The 20,070-nt window shown below is 39.2% G+C and overlaps 1 protein-coding gene across 5 annotated transcripts in view; it reads right to left on the bottom strand.

Annotated features, from left to right (window-relative positions):
* The window catches only part of gria4b (glutamate receptor, ionotropic, AMPA 4b), a 123,830-nt gene that overhangs the window by 58,896 nt on the left and 44,864 nt on the right, over window positions 1-20,070 (bottom strand). For all 5 annotated transcript variants that reach the window (XM_028594487.1, XM_028594488.1, XM_028594483.1 and 2 more), the window contains exon 3: window positions 232-471. In XM_028594487.1, the coding sequence (XP_028450288.1) occupies window positions 232-471 (240 nt within the window). The remainder of the gene's footprint in view (window positions 1-231; window positions 472-20,070) is intronic.

Here is a 20,070-nt window from a genome sequence, read left to right as displayed (position 1 = left end):
TTTAAAGGTTGTCACTTGTCAGTTAGATGAGAAACGCATCTGAAGTTCGGTACACACGCACGCGCACGCACACACGCACACACGCACACACACACACACACACACACACACACACACACACACACACACACACACACACACACACACACACACACACACATACACACACACACACACACAGTATATAAGCTTCCGAAGGAAAGACAAAAGCAGTCCATCCTCATCACTCACCCCGGTCGGTGTCGTACAGGAAGACAAACTTGTTCCAGTCGTAGTGGTCGAGGAGGGACAGGAGCGACCCCCGGATGGACGGCCGGAGCTGCAGGGTGAACTGGCTCTCGCCCTCGGTGGGGAAGCTGGGCGTGATGAGGGAGATGTGCAGGGCGCTGCAGAAGGACGTCAACGTGTGGACCGAGCGCTTGTCATACAGGCCGAAGATGGCGAAGACACCTCGGGAGTACTGGGAGCAAACTGGGAGTGAAATCAACAAAAAACAAAACGTTTATCAATTAATAAATAAGAAGATAGAGCTAATGTGGATTGGGAGAAAACATAACATTAATTTCTGTGAATTTGGGTTGGGAAACATTTAAAAAAAACATGTCAAGGGAATCACATATAAAGAAATTAACCAAATGAAGCCAAGGTGGAATCGTGAAGGGAACATTGTCCCATCAGGACTCATAAACATATTTTCTTTCTCAATATACATTTATCTAATCAGGTTATTCCACATTCCTCCTGTGCTTACAATGGTTTTGCTCTTTCTGCGTTTTCTCTGAAATCATTTCAATTTTCTGTTTGTTTCCTTCTTTTCATCATAAACTGTCTGTCAATCTACTGTACTGTACATTGAAAACTACATTAATCTATTTTTTAGACACTGGGCAGCAGAACAAGCTGCAAACATATGACATTATCACCTCATAAAGTTGCTATGGTAACAAAAAGTCACACATCAAGCAGACACAGAGAATCCTTATTATTCATTTGGAGTCTTTTTTTTATCTTTTATCTTTGCTTTGGTCTCTACTAACAAACTAAGAAACTCAGAAAAACATGTGGCTAAAAGCAATGAAGGAAACTGAGGCATCAACAAGGTAAAGTTTAAAAACCTTTAAATAAGTACATAATATATAAAGAAGCTGAAGAGCACCGTAGGGATACTCTCCCTACACACCCGAGCAGCACTCCATGCAGACTGCATTGTGACTGAAAAAGATATGGCGCTTTAGCTGCTAAATGCTCCATTATGTTAACCAGCTAGTTTGGTGCTGGGCAGGGTGCTTACAGTTGGTTTATCAAATCTTGGTTAATCAAAATTTTTTTTTTTTTTCAATAAAACAGTTGCCTGCTGTTGCTGCAAACTAGGTTTACTACGAGAGCGGACTACTATGCGACTGTGAGATAGACACAAAAACACTAAGCGGAGAGGAAGTACACAGTTGGGTGATCTCTGTGGGTTCGTCATTATGGGCAACCCCTTTCACATTACACAGTCATTTGATCCATTGTTTCCATAGTCTCACATTGCCACGCCTAGCCTATCTCCACAGCACTGTGTCAACACTGGAGTATAGTCTGACTACACTGCGTATCTATTCTGGGATAGGCTCAAAAACGCTATGGCTTGTTAAAATATTTTTTTAAATCAATCACAACTGCCCTGGGCAGCACTAAGCCCCGATAGGGAAGACAGCAAGAGGGAAGGGACATCCGGCGCGTGGGATGTCAGGCTTTATCCCAGCATTGTGCATCCGTTGAGCCGGACTACTGTTTACATAAAAGAATAGTGCAGCTATAAAAAGAATTCAGGTATAACATATTTTCATTTTCGTATTGGTCTCTCCTTTTAGTTAATTGTTTTCTTTTTTTAATCTATAATTATCAATTCAAGCATCCACACAGTTTATACAACAAGGATGTTGTCAGGCTGGGAATCAGTTCACTTATCTTTTATTAAACACATTTCCCCCGTGATAATTTCATTGTGTAGGAGTGAAAACAATAACACACACAATGAGGGCTCATCTCCAGAGAAACACATTTTTTAATGATGGTACAAGGCCAGGAAACCAATACCAGCACACAGGAAGTGTTGCTTCCAGTTTGCTAAGGATTAATAGAAGAAGAAGTGGGTAGAGTTAACGAGCAGTGATAGCCCTATTTGACAAATGCACCTGAAGACAAAAGAATGCACACCGTTTTAAAGGACAATTGATGGCTGGGAAATGAAATGAATGCTTAGCACCACGACTGGAGATAAAATAATAAACCATTATCCCACTGATTACCACTTTAAATCCTTTCAAGGGAACCGCTAAATGCAGTAAACAGAGATCAAAACCAAACGCATCCGTTTCCTCTGATGCTTTAATCTCAAAAGCTGTTCTTTTCCCCCCATTTATACAGCAACAACAGTACCAACATTTTCTAGCGGCGCATTAAATCGTTCCCCTTGCTGTTGTGTAGATATATATTCTAGAAGACATCTTCCCCATTAACAAACACATCGCATTCATGCTGCGCTGCTTCATGACATCAAAACAGCACCAACTGAACCTGCATCTGTTGTGTTTTATTGGTCAGACTTTGAATTAAATGGAAACTTCACATTTTCGTAAAGTCTACACAAGCTGTGCAGTACAAACACACACACGCAGTGTGTCCTGCTTAAGGAGATCTCCTCATTATAGAAAGGTTTGGCTGTCTGCAAGAGACATACTATAATTGCCCACTTTTTACACACACACACACACACACACACACACACACACACACACACACACACACACACACACATATAGAACAACAACAGAAAGGGAAGATAATGAGCATCCTCTGCCAGTTTCCGGGTACGAGGAGAATCAGAGCGAGCGGCGAACTGAAGGAAGAGCTCAAGATGTTCCCGTTGTTAAAGGAAAATGGGGGGTGGGGAAGCAAACAAGAGAGCTACTTTACTGACAAAGCCATTGTTTTCATACCAAGTGCAGAGACAGAGAGAGAGAGAGAGAGAGAGAGAGAGAGAGAGAGAGAGAGAGAGAGAGAGAGTCTTTCTGACCTGCCTGCATTTTCCTTTCCTCAGTGAGATAAACATGACAACAGTCAGAGACAGAGAGAGGAAAGCAATGCTTCTCCTGTTGTACACACAATTAAGGTACATGGAGATGCCGGGAACTACAGTATTAGATAAACAGGGCAGTCAAGACTGTACAGTGGTAGGGCTTTTTGTAACATCACAGCTAGTGAAAAGTTTGCTTTTCCTTGTGTCGTGACTCATTTAAAGTCAGTGTGGGGAGATGTTACTACAAACAGTTTATTATTTATCGTCATGGATCCTAAAAATTGTACCTGACTAGAAAGAGAACTGTGAGTTATATTTACCTAATCTCAAATGACGACTCCACTTTCAAGTCCAACTGAAATCTAAAACTAAAAGGTTATAATGATAAAAGTCCTCTAAAATGTATTTTGCTTGTTACTTCAGTAGGATGTTTGATCTTCACTGTGCAGAATGATGTTTTACACAATGAGTAAGAAGGGTACTGTATATGTCATTTAAAAGATTTTTAACAGGTAATTGAACATTTTTAAAGAAAAAAACTAAAAGAAATATTCAAGCATCATATAGATCTATATTTCTTAAAAATGTCTAGAGGATTAGTAATAGTTCGCTGAAAGGAAGAAAAAAGGTATTTTTGCTCCTTTAACCCTTCAAGCGTGGAGTGTGTGGGATGGTGTATGTGTTTGATAGACCTCAACAAACCTGTGCTGCCAAGCAAGCTTACAGTATAAGCCAGAGGACAGAGAAAATTATGTACTACAGTTGACTAGCTAATTTGCTATCTAGCCTGCAAACTGACTTTATGAGTGCACTTATCCCTCTGTGGATGTTTGTTGGGTCATTTAGCCAGTCACAATTTGTCCATGTGACAGCTTCAATCACAACTGAATCACATGACTACTTGTGTGTTAAATATATTGGACTTACATTCACCTGCTGGATGTGTAAATAGGCAACTGTTTGCTAACAAGTTTGTCATATCAACTTAAAGGATGTTCATATGTCAATGTTTTATCCACAACGTGTTTCCGCTGCCCCCAAGTGGCCATAGCAATCGGTTATTACAGGTTTAAATTATAGGTTGTTGTTCAGTCGCTGTTGTATTAGTCAGTGTCTCCATCAGCCAATGATAGTACACCTTGTTCAAATACATTTGAAATTGAATGACTTGATGGTTAAATGCCAGAGATCTGTCTTCTGTATACTGTATGGAGGGAAACAGACAGCAGTATTCTCATTGGTTATTGCACAGATAGGGGCATAGGCGTAAATCTTGGGGGTGTTCGGGGGGCTCTAGGGGCGTATTGTGTATTACGCCGCTGATTTCAAGTGCCAGTGGGAAGGCGGTGTAAGGGTTGTCTGGGAAATATCATTAAAAACCATGCTGTGTATTATAAATAACATAATGATGTATACTTAAAATATCTGTGAAAGTAGTAAAACAATACAAACCCCAAAAATGCTTTTTAAGGTTAGAAACATTTTTAGTCCCCCCTCCCTTGCCTCACAGTGGTTTGGTCCACAGCCTGCTTTACCCACACACAACAAGTCCGGCGGACCACGGGAGAGAAAGAGAGAACATACTGGTAGTTTGATATGCTACAGTAACGTTAGTTGTGGAATGTAGTAAGTAGGCGGTTCAAAACTATTTTATTCACATTAAACAGCGAATGAAGTTTTTCTTTTCTCAAATAGAAATGATGCTGAGTAATTAATAAATTAGTTATGACAAAGAAGTTTGCTATGTTAGTGTAATATAATGTAACGTTACCTAGCTTGTTTAGTAGCTTGTTGGATAGAAATGCACCCACTACAACTAACGTTAACACGGCGATAAGCCTAACGTTATGTGTATGAACTGATATTAGGGTTAATATTGAAGATCTACGGTTGTTTTGCTCAATATGATGTTAAGTGGCTGATCAGTGGGTTTGCTGCAGTTAAATATATATCCTCTGTCCCAGACGAAACCAAATATTTAGTGGAAGGACGCAAGATCATTTTATAATAATTATATGACCGTGTGGTGAACCTATGAACCTAACTCATATTCAGACATCTGACATTAAAGATTTGTGTTGTTGCTGTTGCCCAGATAAAATGACAGAGAAAAGAAAAAAATACATAAGTACACCAAAACGCCAATTAAGTACAATAAGTCCTCATATCAGGACAATGTGGCAACATCTTTATAAGAATGGGTGCTTATGGAAATACTAATGTCACTATGTCTCAGGCAAAGGAGACATAAAGAACTGAGGAACAGGGAGACCAGGGACAGTCAGGTGTAGAGTCTCAGGTAAGTGTGTTGAGCTTAGTTCATATTTTTGGAGGTGTGTGGCTGTCAGGGTTAGCAGATGAGCTTTACCAGTGGCTCACTAATTTACATTATGATCAGCTAATTTAACAAGTGTACAAAAGCATTGTATTTATTTTATATGGGGACACTTTTTCAAAATAAGTCATTATGTTTTAAGGTAGTTTCATGGCTTGATTGTAAACTTAAAAATAAATAAATGGTTTTAAAGAAGAATATTTTGGTCAATTTTGTCAGCTTTTTCATTGAATCAAGAGAAACATTGAAAAGAAGGATAATGGTACAGTCTCCATGCTACACTAATGATAGTATTAAGGCTTTCCTCTGTGGACACATGTCCTCTACGAGTATAATTGTGGCTGTATTATTTGTGTCCCCTTCAAAAGTTGCTCTTCAGAAATGTTATGTTTATTGTCCCCCCAACTGTTAGATACGATTTACACACATGGATAGGGGATGAAAACAAAAAATATAAAACATACATTTCTCAGTTTGGGTAATGTTCTTATCAAAAGAGAGTGCAGGTAATTTACAGAGAACATCTGGATGCTGGAGCAAAAAAGAACTGTAACTCCATCCATCCATCTGTAACTGCACATATGAATACACACCTGCTTCCTGAAAACCACAGCAGCTAACATGTATTCTAAGGGTATGTGTGTGTGTGTGTGTGTGTGTGTGTCTATGTGTGTGTGTGTCAGTCAATGTTGAGGGCTGAAGGCCACTCAACCAAGAAAAGAGTTCAGAGGTTGGAAAATCCACAGAGCCCACTGATGTCCCCTTGAGGGATGAGATGACATGAACACACACACACACACACACACACACACACACACACACACACACACACACACACACACACACACACACACACACACACACACACACACACACACACACACACACACACACACATCCCTGAATGCTTATATGCCAACCCACACGCTCTCTCTAGATGCTGCATTGCTATTATGTAGAAATACCAGTCTGAATAACAAGACATCAATATGCATGTAAGGAAACCTGACAGCGTGGCTCAAACTTTGTCTGCCCCTGCTGTGTTTGTCTGTAATGACAAAACAGATTCATGCCTGATTCATACCACTATGGTTCAACTCATCTCATTATGTTGAACTGAAACTGATAACACATCAAAAACAATTATAATACCACCACCACAACATATCATTTATTTATCATTTATTTTAACTACACATTTAAATGAAGGACCTTTCTCTGCCACACTTGCATGGAGACATTCAGACAAATAGGACCAATAAACCAATAGCAATGTGACTGATTGGGGAAGCACACTCATAGCTACATTACCATCACAAACATGCTGGAGGACAACAGACAGGCCATAACTGACAGTATTAATCAATGTACATGTAAGTAAATGCGGGATTTGCTAAATTAATTACAACAATACAATTTTAAATGAGGTTATAAAAGCTTTTTTGATGTTCTCACTAGAAATTCCTGAAATAATCCTGTCTGGATTACGTGGAGACTTTTCTATTCTGAAGGGTACTAATTTCTGGTGTTTCCCATTTTTGTTTTGCTTCCTTAATTAGTGTTATTAATATATATTTTTATGGAAGTTAAGTGTAGAAATCTAACACTTCCACAAAATCTATGTATATGTACAGTTTTTGTGTACATTTTTGAAAGCATTCAGAAGTAAGTAAACATACAAAAATACTGGCATCAAAATATACTTAAAGGAGAATTCCGGCCAATTTTTACGTTAATCTTGATCGCTATAGCTACGCGAGTACTTTCGATAGAAAAAACCCCGACCCGAATCAGTGCAGGTAACACTGAGAAGCTGCAGTGCTCGGGGCAAGTTTTAGAGTGCCTTTGTGCCTCTTAACAGACACAAAATGCAATTAATATGTCTGTGCCACAAGAACAGGGCCCTTACGTGTCAACAAAATGCGTTTTCAACTCAGACATTGTTTAAATTCACCTACCCTGGTCCCTGTCTCGATCCTGCCAGTAGCTAGCTTGCCCTGCTAGCTGATAGCCGTTAGCTGCCGTTTGGTGAGTGTATTCCGACAGGCTTCTGTGATAATCATCCCAAAAACAATCCACGGAGCGGTGGTGGTGTGGCTATGTCCTCCAGAGGACAGGTCATGTCATGTCTTGAAGTGTATTCCCTAAAAAAAACAATAGTGCGGTAGTAGCTGTTGGCTGCTAGCTGCCCTCCGTGAGTGTGTACAGCCAGATAGCTGTTAGCCGTTAGCTGCTAGCTGCCGTCCGGACACACTCACCGGAGGGCAGCTAGCAGCTAACAGCTACTACAGCACTATTGTTTTTTAGGGGGAATACACTTCAAGACGTGATATGACCTGTCCTCTGGAGGACATAGCCACACCACCACCGCCTCCGTGGATTGTTTTTGGGATGATTATCACAGAAGCCTGTCGGAATACACTCACCAAACGGCAGCTAGCAGCTAACGGCTATCAGCTAGCAGGGCAAGCTAGCTACTGGCAGGATCGAGACAGGGACCAGGGTAGGTGAATTTAAACAATGTCTGAGTTGAAAACGCATCTTGTTGACACGTAAGGGCCCTGTTCTTGTGGCACAGACATATTAATTGCATATTGTGTCTGTTAAGAGGCACAAAGGCAGTCTAAAACTTGCCCCGAGCACCGCCGCTTTTAGCTCAGGGACGCTTGTAGTACGTAGCTGCAGCTTCTCCGTGTTACCTGCACTGATTCGGGTCGGGTTTTTTTCTATCGAAAGTACTCGCGTAGCTATAGCGATCAAGATTAACGTAAAAATTGGCCGGAATTCTCCTTTAAAGTTACAAAAGTAATGATGAATCAATGTGTACATGTTGCAACTGGTGGGGCTCATTTTAATTATGATTTTTTTTATTCACAGGGATCAATCGTTTTATCCATAGACTGTATATTCTTATCTGACTTAACCCCATTATAATACATGATTTATTTGTTGATTATATTTTGTATTATTAATCTGAATTTGCAAAGTAACAAGTAACTAAGTTATCAAATTTAATGGAGTACAAAGTACATTATTTCCCTCTGAATTGTAGTGCAGTGTAGAGTAAACAATAGCAGAAAATGGACAGTACAAGTACCTCATAATAACTTATTTTCCACCCCAGTTTAAAGAAAAATCGTATTGTCACAAAAATGTTCTAAAAACAGCGTGAAAAACATTATTGTAAGGTTTGGAAATCCTGAAGCAGCTGTCCAATGGGCTGCCTTTCAGACGTGGCACATTGGATGCTGCAATACTTCCTAGATTTGTTCATGGTTTACGTTAAATCTAACTATAAGCATAACAAAGGATCTTTTCAAGGTCACATTTCCACACATTCAGGAGCTGCCAATGAGACATTCTGCCCAGAGAAGCTCTGGCAGAGTGAACAGTACAGGACTGAGGAACATGCCAAATGGCAGATGATGAGTTCATCCATTTCATTAAAATAGATTGCCTCAGCTATGAAGGTAATCCATCGAAATCATAAACCACCAACAGCTTGCCCCATGCCTGGTCACCAGTCACTGCTCAGTATCTTTCCCTGATGACAAACATGAGGATCACTTCTGCATTTCCATGCAGTCACTCCCTGCCCTTACTATGTGGGCTCTTTTTACCCTTCTGCTTGATGGTCACCCTTATTTATTCGAACCAGAGTATACAGACGAAGAACTAGCCTCAAGAGTTGGAAAGAACGAGACTGACAGAGAGAGGGGAAACAGGCAGATGAACTTGCTGCTCCAAGCACAAGCTAAAGGTAGCCTTCAGTAACTGGAGGACATAGCCACACCACCGGGCGCTCCGTGGAGAATGTATTGTCTGCACAGTGTCTTCTTATTTAATGTTGCACACAACATGAACTTCTCTGAGTGAAGATAAAAAAAGAAGACAGGACATAATGTATGTCAATATTAGTCACAAGAGTGTGTTTGAGACAGGATCATGTATTTTTATTTATTTATTTTTTTATTTAGAGGGCCACTGAATCTTTGTTGTAATTCACATTTATCTGGCAGCTTACAGGTGATGTCATCTTGTAATGATGACTCAGAAAATTCCCAAACTAAGATGTGGACTATAGTTAGGCTGAGAACAGGGATGGAAAAGAAATTCAGCCCTGGACTTATCCACTGGAAACAGCAACACAGCCACAACAATAGCGATGGAGCAGGCTATGGCAGAGCCTATAACATAAGCACAAGTTTAACTAACTTATTGTGATTGGCCAGTGAGCCCAGTCCCGAAACACGCACGCAGCATGCTCTCATGTGCAACGCGAATGTCTCTTTGACAGGCACACAGAGAGGGCCGGTAAAAACTCTATGAATTTTTATAGATGACCAGTACACCACTGGTTGAGAAACAATGACAAATTCATGCTATTGCCTCACCCGTCATCTTGTTACGTCATTAAACAAAGACAGATTTTATTGGTCAATCTGTTGTTTGTAGGGTAACACTTTACTTGAAGGTATCTACATAAGAGTGTCATGACACAGTCATGACACATGAACCCTAGCCCTAAATCTAACCCTAACCATAACCCTAACCATAACCCTAACCATAACCATAACTTGTCATGACAAAAACCGAATGACAATTACTAAAAGAAGCGTTATGTCATAAACGTTTATGACTTGTTTATAATGTTTATGACACGTTCATGACGGTGTCATGTCACTCTTATGTAGATACCTTCAAGTAAAGTGTAACTGTTTGTAGCTTCTGGGACTCTGTGTGGGAAAACAAGAAAAGCCATTTTCAGAACAAAAAAAAAGAATTTCAGAAAAAATGTCAAAGTGACTTGAAGTCGGTCTGAGATGTGACACACGGCTTCACAGAAAATCCAGAGGATTGCTCCAGTGGCCAATAGCAATCCATCAGAGTCAAGCTGTATTAAACAGAGTTTGCTCTTTTTGACCTAGTAGTGATGTGACAGCAGTAGTACGGACAGTGAGTGGGCGGCCACTAGTGACAGGCCAGCCTCCTGGACTGGTCCATTTAGTCCCACACCAGCACTGACCCTGAAACAGCATCCGTTGGCCTCACACTCCATTGCACAAACAGGTCAGATCACACACACAGCCACTGCAGCTCACTCTAATCAATGGGCCAGACATTCTGCGTGTGACACACTAACAGAGCAATGCAGCAGAAGTTCTCCTGACATTTTTACATAACACAGCAGAAACCAACTTACGTCTTTTCTTGCAGACAAAAACTCATGTGGGTGAATTTGGCTGAAGTGCATCTTCTGCCAGGAATCATCTGAAGCTTAAAAAAGTTAAGTTAACATGAGATAAGCTTTCCCAATCCGGTACTATTGACAAGCAATACTTTGGGTGGCTGAACTGCTTTGTCATCAGTGCTCTGCGTAAATCCGTGGAAGGTTGGATAAGGTCTGGTTCCAGTGACACATTTTCCCCTCTGTCCCCCAGGTGTCAGGCCCAGCCCACAGCAAAATGGCAGTTTGCTGATGGCTGCCCCCGACCTCTGCCCTGTCAATATATCGATCTTGGCTGCGCAGAACAAACCTCCATTATTTACCACTTGTTTTAGAGCAAAAACCTCCAATGCATGCTGCTTGCTGGGGAGTCAATCCATTAAATTTTGAGTTATGGCAAATTCTTTGAAACTCAAATCCTTTCCCAGTAAAATATCCGAACCTGTTTTAATCGATTACGTTTCAGAGGAAAAGTGGAATAATGACTGATGAATAAGGGAATATTTAACCTGCATATTTATGGCTTCCTGGATTTCTCCTATAGTAACTCCCCGAGATCCATCAGCCTTTCAAACCTCTATGTGCTAAATTATATGTGGTATAAATCACCAAAACTATACTTAAAGTATATATACCTATTTTTCTTTTCTTTTTCTTGCAGTGATACAATTCACAAGATAACATTTGGAATGACTCACACAGAGGTACTACACAGCTAATGCCAATAACAAAACAGCCACACAAAACAATATGCACTTCTGGTAATGTAAATGTTCTTTCTTTTATGATTCTAATTAATTCCTGATGAGTTTCTTGTTCCCAAATCAAAAAAAAACAACAACACACATTTATTGTATCTAACTGAAGACTTAAACCATTTTCTACCAAAATGATTCACTTTAAATAAAATAAGAACATATAGAACATTAGCCTTATCGTTTAAAACTGGACTAAAAACAAATATGTATCATATTTATCATATTTCTGCCTGATTGGATAGATGCAGCACAAATTTTCTTATTTGGTTCTTTATAATGGTGGAACATCTTTAGAAACTGCTTCATAATCAGCCATTACGTATGAAATTGAACTGTAATAAAGTTGACAACAACTGTTTAAAGTTATGAGAATTGATAACAATAGTTTCTTAAAATATCAACGTTTCAAAGGATGGAATGTGTGAGATTTAGACAAAAGAACATTTTCCAACAGAAATATATTGTGTGAAAGAAACATTTCAAGACATATCTGGGGACTGGAATAACTGTAAAAAGCCATTTATTGTATTTTCTATCACCATCATCATCAGCTCTTGAAGCGTGTGTAATAGTTGTAAGACATCTTCATCGACTCACAAAGGAGCAAGCAACCTGACTGGAAGTCTTTTATGAAAAAGGATGAAAAGGACAAGGATGAAGCCCATTGTGTCCGTAATAGTTTCAACGAGGTAAAAATCAATACAGGCGTCTTGTCTGAGCAGTCCAGATGAAAAGAAACCATCACTATTTTACCGACCGTACACAAGGCTCATGTTGGGCAGGCAGCCATTTTGAACAGGATCAGAGCAGCAAGCAATCGCTCAGTTCCCTCCCTTAATTCAACACCTCTATTGACACTGTCAGACACAATATACTGGCTTCAATGAAGCTCACATGTCCTTTATTTAAAGGATTAATTACTTGGTTGAACAGGTTCACATTGTGTCAGCTTGACAACAAAATCATCCTCACTGTAGCATTACGTACGTTCCTGATGAAACTTAACGACTAATTCCTTAAAATAAATTAATGATACCAAATATAATATGACATCTTTGCTGATTGCTATGCTAATCAGCTAGTTATATTTTGTACAGTGGACAAGGACCACACTTCCCAGGACTGTCCTTGTTGTAGAGAAACAAAGGAAGAAGTAAAATGAAAAATAAAGCTGGCAGAACTGCAACACATACAGATTGTAAAATAAAACAGTTACTATACATCCTATTAAAACTAAAATATTTGCTTATAGGAAAAGTATACAAATTATAGGAAAGTATACAAATTCTATATGAAAACATATTTACCCTATAACCCCAACTAAGGCTGCATTATCACACTAAATCAGTCATTTTAAAATTAGAAAAAGTTCTTTAATCTGCACTGAAAAGCAGACAAGCACAGTAATTAATAAGAAAACACCAACAATTATCAATAATGCTTTGCAATGTCAAGAAATTTGGTTTAAGAAATCCAGGATCTGCAACAAAATGTGATCTTGTTTCTCGGTCTACTGCACGACTTTCTCCAAAATATCCTACATACAACAAGCAAACCAGGTCAAAAAACATAACCTCATTTGTAGAGACAAAAAAATAACAGAAACTGTTCAGCTTTCAAAAAACTGGCTGCAGACTGTATCAGTATTGTGTAGTGAGAGCAGAAACGTAGACATGAAAAAAAAATTATATGATACCACCCTGTATGTCCCTGTTAAACCTGGCACCTAGCAACACACTGCTGCCTCCATTATTTACTGTATGTGTGTGTGTGTGTGTGTGTGTGTGTGTGTGTGTGTGTGTGTGTGTGTCTGTCAGAATGAATAAGGCATATTTTGTGCAATGTGCTTGTGTGCATTCAAGTGCATGTTGCCTGCATGTACACATTTGTGTGCATGACTTTTTCTTTGGAATCATAGAGAGAGAGAGAGAGAGAGAGAGAGAGAGAGAGAGAGAGAGAGAGAGAGAGAGAGAGAGAGAGAGAGAGAGAGAGTGTGTCCCACTGGACATCATTGCAGCACATTTCCACATAATGCACGCATGCCACTGACAGACCAATTCTCACTACATACACACACATACACAAACACATACACACACACACACTTATGCACATGTGTAGGCCTACACTTGAACGCACACATGCACTGTGCAGCACACAGTGTATTGTGTCTGCTTGACATTGTCTCCAACCATGCCCTGGGTTAAAGAGTGATGGTGCAGGGCAGTGAGGGAAGATAAAGCTCTGCACATTATTTACACACTCTTCCTCCTCCACTTCCCTCCACCATCATAAAATTAGGCAGCCTGAGGTTGAACGCTAAGAGAATTAGCCTTGCAGCATTAGAGGTAGCCTTGTGTGTATGTGCGCACGTAACAAAAAGGAAGCTAGTTAAAACCCAAGGTGTCACAACAATGGTATGAGCCTTAAAACACTGAAACCACCAGATCTTATGAAATACTTTCAAATATTCTCATTTTCCTGTGAAAAAACAACTATTATTTTTTGTCCTATTAAGAACGACAAACCTCCTACATTCAGATGAAACACAAATCTGAAGACAAATAACAGCAAGAAAACAATCCTATTTAAGTATGTCTGTGTGGAATCTATTCAGAAAGCCTCATTACAAACTCTTCAGCAAAGAAATGTAATCAAACAAACAGCATCATATCCATCATATCAGAAGCTATCGGCCAAGATATTGGCCAAATGTTAGTGTATATTGGTGGTGACACGCATAAAATCACGCAATCAGAAACTCAACTGAAGTTACACAATTACATTAAGTGCATGCAGCAGCCAGTGGACTCCTGCCTCCTATTCTGTTGCCTCTGTGGGAAAAAGCATTTGACAGATGGGTGACCGTAATTCAGCCATACAGCGACCACCAGCACTGCTACTGGCCCATGGCCCTCTATACTATATATATATATATATATATATATATATATATATATATATATATATACATACATACATACATACATACATACATATATATATATATATATATATATATATATATATATATATACATACATACATACATACATATACACATATATATATATATATATATATATATATATATATATATATATATATATATATATATATATATATATATATATATTTTTTATGGAAACAGGGTAAAACACACATTAGATTTCCAAGTCAAAAAGCAACTAATATAACAGCTAATACTGTAACGGAGATCCCCAGAGAGATTGCCAAGAGGCACAAAACGTTCAAAACTATGCAATGCAAAAAGTGCAACCACCAAGGGATGAGTGAACTAAACTCCTCGTAAATCCTTTACGACTTAGCATCCATAAAACATGAGCTAACCAGGGGGAGAAATGAGGGAGAGACAGCGAGGGAGGGAGAGAGAAAGAGAGAAAGGAAAAGCTATTGGGAGATAAGGGATAACAGCCAATGGAGCTGGCTGGGCTTCCTGCAAAGATTCTTGTTCGGATTCTTGCTTTTTTTTGAGGAAAAAGTGATGGTGAAAGTGAGCCTATGAAGTAGAATACATTCTTTGTGAAGTGCAGGATGTAATGGACAATTGAGCATCAGTACTAAATGGCAGTATAGCCCCATGACATAACATGTAGCCAGAAGCCTTTTTGTCACAGTAGAAAAAGCACACAGGTGTAAATAATAAAATGAATGATGGCTGAATTCCATTTAGCTGCTTCAGTTTCACGGTCCTGGTTTTGTGCATGCTGGCTCGCTGTCACAATGTCATGACTTACTGGGACTATTGAACAGAACAGAGCCATTGTTAATGTTATTAGTAACACCTTTGCTTTTTACACTATGACAATTCTAACAACCTGGCCTGTAGTCATTGGGTCTGCTTTATTTCCGACCAGGGGACTTAGTTCCTGGAACTAAATTTCAGCACTGCTCAGTGGGTGATACTAAATCCTAATACTAAAGCTCCTGATGCTTTCAGGGATTGCGGGCAGTGCTGTTAATCAAGATTGGTCAATCACATCACAACATGGACAGCTAAAACAAACACAATGTGCAGCTGAAATGGGCATATAACATGCAACCAAACAGTCCAGGAATAAGTTTAAAAGATAAATTATTGAGAAATAGACGATCACAGTGCACACAATGGAGCAAACAAAAAAAAGCTACAAGGTGGTCCGGTGCACTGGACATTGTTTTCGGGGCCACAGCCTGGCTCGTGGCGTCCCCAGCAGTGCCCTGGATTCTCTGTCAGTGTATAAACTTGTCAATCAATCAATCTTTATTTGTCAGATGAAATTGTACAAGGTACAATTCAAGTGAAATGTAATCCCATCAGCTCCTATAACTTGCGCATGATTCATCATAAAGCAGAATGTGCCGATCAGATTGGCACACAGAAAAAGAGTCACCTTGTTGAATGGCACCGGCACTCCAGGATCCAGCCAAGTCTCGGCGAAAGGACACCACAGCTTTGACATCCAGCTGGAAAACGACGCAGGCACGGAGGCCACCCAGCTCACCTTCCAACGCCTGCACACTGGCCGGCAGGATGCAGCAGTGTCTACTTTGATGTTTACATATGAAAAGCTACCATAGGTTAGCAGTCAGCAGGACACTGGCAAGTTCATTTCCCGATCCTGATGAGGGACTCGTAGCCGCATGCCATCACTGTCCAACATCAACCACATGAAGCACAACTAATATTTGTAAAATAGACAATTCAGAATAAAATTGCCGGAGCTGACTCAGAAGTCCGCGCCTTCTAGAACAATATCTAAATCACATTCTTGTAAATGTGAAACAGCACATAGAAAGGATGAGGTCAGCCACACTGTTGTATAGTATAATAGTAAGTAAGTAAGAATATCCAACAGTTTAGGTGATAAATTTACCGTCCACTTATATTTTCTTGTGGAAATAACTTACCTGGGTGTTCACAAACTCTCTAATCATCTGAGTACAGTATCTTTTATCTCTGTTTTTGGTCTCTACCATTTCCTGAGTGAAATATCTGCAGTGTTTTTGCTGAAAACAACAGCTGGATTGCTAAACAATGAGCTGAAAGTCACTATAAAGCTCAAGTAGAGAAGAGAATCAGATGATAATTTTCTGTAGGTTTGTCACTATGAGTGACCCCTTTCACATTATTATAAAAATATTGATTACAGCTGCATTAAGAACCCCACCTTATTCTGGATAGAGGGCCACTGTTGATAGATGTTGAGTTATTAAATTAACATGCAGTCAAAATGAGCTGACAGATTTTTTTTTTAAGGAAACCACATTTCAGCAGAGCAGAATTTGATAGACAGATAGCTTCCTAATATTGACAAAGTGTAAAAAATGAACTATTATGTACAGTGCCATGAGCTGGTCTACTTCAGAGACACTTACACAGAGCCTTCATACAACTTAATATCTCAGCTAAGGAACGTTCATATTAACTAGTGAATACATTCACTCTCTTTTAGCTCTGTTTTTGGTCTCTACCATTTCCTGAGGGAAATATCTGCAGTGATTTTGCTGAAAACAACAGCTGGACAGCTAAACAATGAGCTGAAAGTGACTATAAAGCTCCATAAAGTCGAGAAGAGTTGCAAAATCACAATCAGGTGATGATTATCTGTAGGTTTGTCACTATGAGTGACCCCTTTCACATTATTATAAAAATATTGATGCGTTAAGAACCTCAACTTTTTCTGGATAGAGGGCCACTGTTGATGGATGTTGAGTTATTAAATTAACATTCAGTCAAAGTGAGCTGACAGTTTTTTTAAGGAAACCACATTTCAGCAGAGCATAATTATTATTATTATTTTTTTAAGATTCATTTTTTGGGGCTTTTCCACCTTTAATTGATAGGAAAGCTAGGTGAGAAAGGGGGAAAGACATGCAGGAAATTGTCACAGGTCGGAATCGAACCCTGCACCACTTCGTCGAGGCATAAGCCTCTCAGTATATGTGCGCCTACTCCACCCACTGAGCAAACCCAGCCACAGCAGAGCATAATTTGATAGACAGATGGCTGCCTAATATTGACAAAGTGTGAAAAACAGACTATTATGTACAGTGCCATGAGCTGGTCTCCCTCAGAGACACTTACACAGAGCCTTCACACAACTTAATATCTCAGCTAAGGAACGTTCATATTAAATAGTCAATACATATTCAACATTCAGATAATGCAACAAATCTGTTTTTTTTAAATGTTGACTTAAAACATGAACTCCATTACAATGAATTAGCATCACTGTATGTGTTAAGGTGTGCATTACTTTCACATTAGGAGATGTACTGAAAGTTATTTATAGATATTTATGTATTATAATGTATATTGTCAGGGTTTGTCCACTTTTTTTAGTCCTTTCATGCAAGCAGAAGTTAAAGATGTTGGGGAGAGCAGTTATTTTAACAATTCTGTCTATAAAGAAACATTATCATTTATTATAGCTTGAGTCTTACTTGTGTAGATTTGGGAATCATTCCTAACAGTAATAATAACTTAATTGTACTCACCAAGTTAATTGCTGATGAGGATTTAGTCAGAATAATTGAGAAAAGGTCATTTATTTTGGGAGTAGGGAACATCAACTATTCTGCCCATGATGAATATCAGTGGGTTCATCCATCTCTAAAGGCTAGTTTATTGTTTTGAGCAGTGCAATGAAGTTACTTTCTTCCTACCACTCCCGAGGGAATGTCTGTTTAGTCTTTATTTATATATTTTGTTAGTTCTTCTTTACCTTTCTCATAACCTCCAACAGTATAAAACTGTAGGGAAAGTGTGTGTATGAGGCAGGGTGTTCCATATTTACAGGCAACCCTCTCACCCAAAGATGTCCCTCCTACCTCCTTCTTCTTCACAAGCCTCTACAAATACAGACCCAATGTTCTCATGAAGCTTTATCAGCCTTAATGGGTCCAACCCTGATTTGGAGCACACATACATACCCACATGTGCACATGTCAGTGAGAAAACCAATCAGCTGCAGTACGGTTACCCTAAAGATCACCTCCGCTGCTGCTTCATATCTGTGCAGCCTAATTTACAGCAGCTGCTGGACATTTCTCTGCTCCAAAGGTAACTTGGCCAATATAGTCACGGTTCCTCCAATACAGACATTACAGTTTACTGCACATGGATAAGCATCACAAATACATAGGAAAATAAATATCGGAACTATATTAGGCTATACTCTATATGTTGGAAAATATAAGCAAGACACTTTCTAATGAATGAGGTGCATTTTCTCATTTGAATCCAGTTAACTGAATTTATTTAAAGAAGTATTTAGAACAACTTAACCTTTTTTATTACCAAAAAGTACAAATGTTAAAAGAGGTGTTGTTACCTTCACCAAGAAGGTTATGTTTTCAGTCTGGGTTGGTTTGTTTGTTTGTACTCCTTGAACGCGCTGTTGCGAGCCAACTTACTGCCCATTTATCTAACAACAATCTTTTTAATAAATTTCAATCTGGCTTCTGTTCCGGTCACTCAGCGGAAACAGCCTTGACCAGAGTAGTAAATGATCTATTAATTACTGCAGATTCTGACTCAACATCTCTGTTGCTGCTCCTCGACCTGAGTGCAGCTTTTGACACTGTGGACCACAGCATACTCTTACGCCGTTCGGAGAATTATATTGGTGTACAGGGGACAGCCCTCTCATGGTTTCAGTCATATTTATCAAATCAAATTCTCTGAGTCATAACTCTGTCACAACTCAGCCAAACGCACAGACATGTTACACATATTTTTTAGATTCAGTGTGACTTACACTTTCCGAGGGTATCATTATTTCCATGTATCGCTAATAAACATCCATAAATTCCCCTAGAAAAGGACAAAAATGCTTCTTATAGCTCCAGAATCATTGAATTTTTTCTGTCTTAGAATAATTCAGTGATAGTTGATTGTACATCCTTCGGTACTTCAAAAAGTAAATGCTAATAGCTAATTCACATGCTTTTAATGGTGGCAATTGGTTTAGAAATATAGACTAAAAAAAGCTAACTAATGAAAATTGATGCAGATCATCAAGATCTCCAGAGGATGAAACTTATTGACTTTGGTGATCCCCTGACTTTACATCTACAGGTCAAATTATCCAATTATACATTGAAATATCTCAACATGAATGCATCAGTACAAAATTGGTACAGACATTAACAGATCCCAGATGATGAATACTTTTGACTTAATACCCTTTTCATCTATTGCCAACAGCATGTTGACATTTAGTGGGAAAGTTTGTATCAGCATCCATGTTCCCTTTAGGATGAATTGTAATAATTTTGGTGATCCCTTGTCTCTTCTGTTAGTCATAAGGTCAATATTGTCCAATACTGTATTTTTTTGTTAAATGCTAATTAGCTAATTTTAGGATGCTTACAAGCATAACTAAGATGGCAAAGGTAGTAAACACTACTTACTAAACATAAGCATGTTAGCAAGCTGACATTTGACACATACAGTATAGTCATAGGCGCCGATACCGTGGGTGCTCCGGAGCTCGAGCACCATCGGAAAATACTGAGCACCCACGTGTGCCAGACTGCCAGTAGGCTGCATACATTTAAAATTAAACATTGCAGTTGGTGCTAAGTGGAGCGTCTGTCATAGTGTGAATGGTTATATCGGTGGCATTGATTCTTAATTTCCCACAAAGCTGATCGTGGTTACGTGTCAGTTAAACTTTTC

Source organism: Perca flavescens, chromosome 13 (assembly GCF_004354835.1).
Source record: "Perca flavescens isolate YP-PL-M2 chromosome 13, PFLA_1.0, whole genome shotgun sequence".
NCBI lineage: Eukaryota > Metazoa > Chordata > Actinopteri > Perciformes > Percidae > Perca > Perca flavescens.
This window is presented reverse-complemented; position numbering and strand designations above follow the sequence as displayed.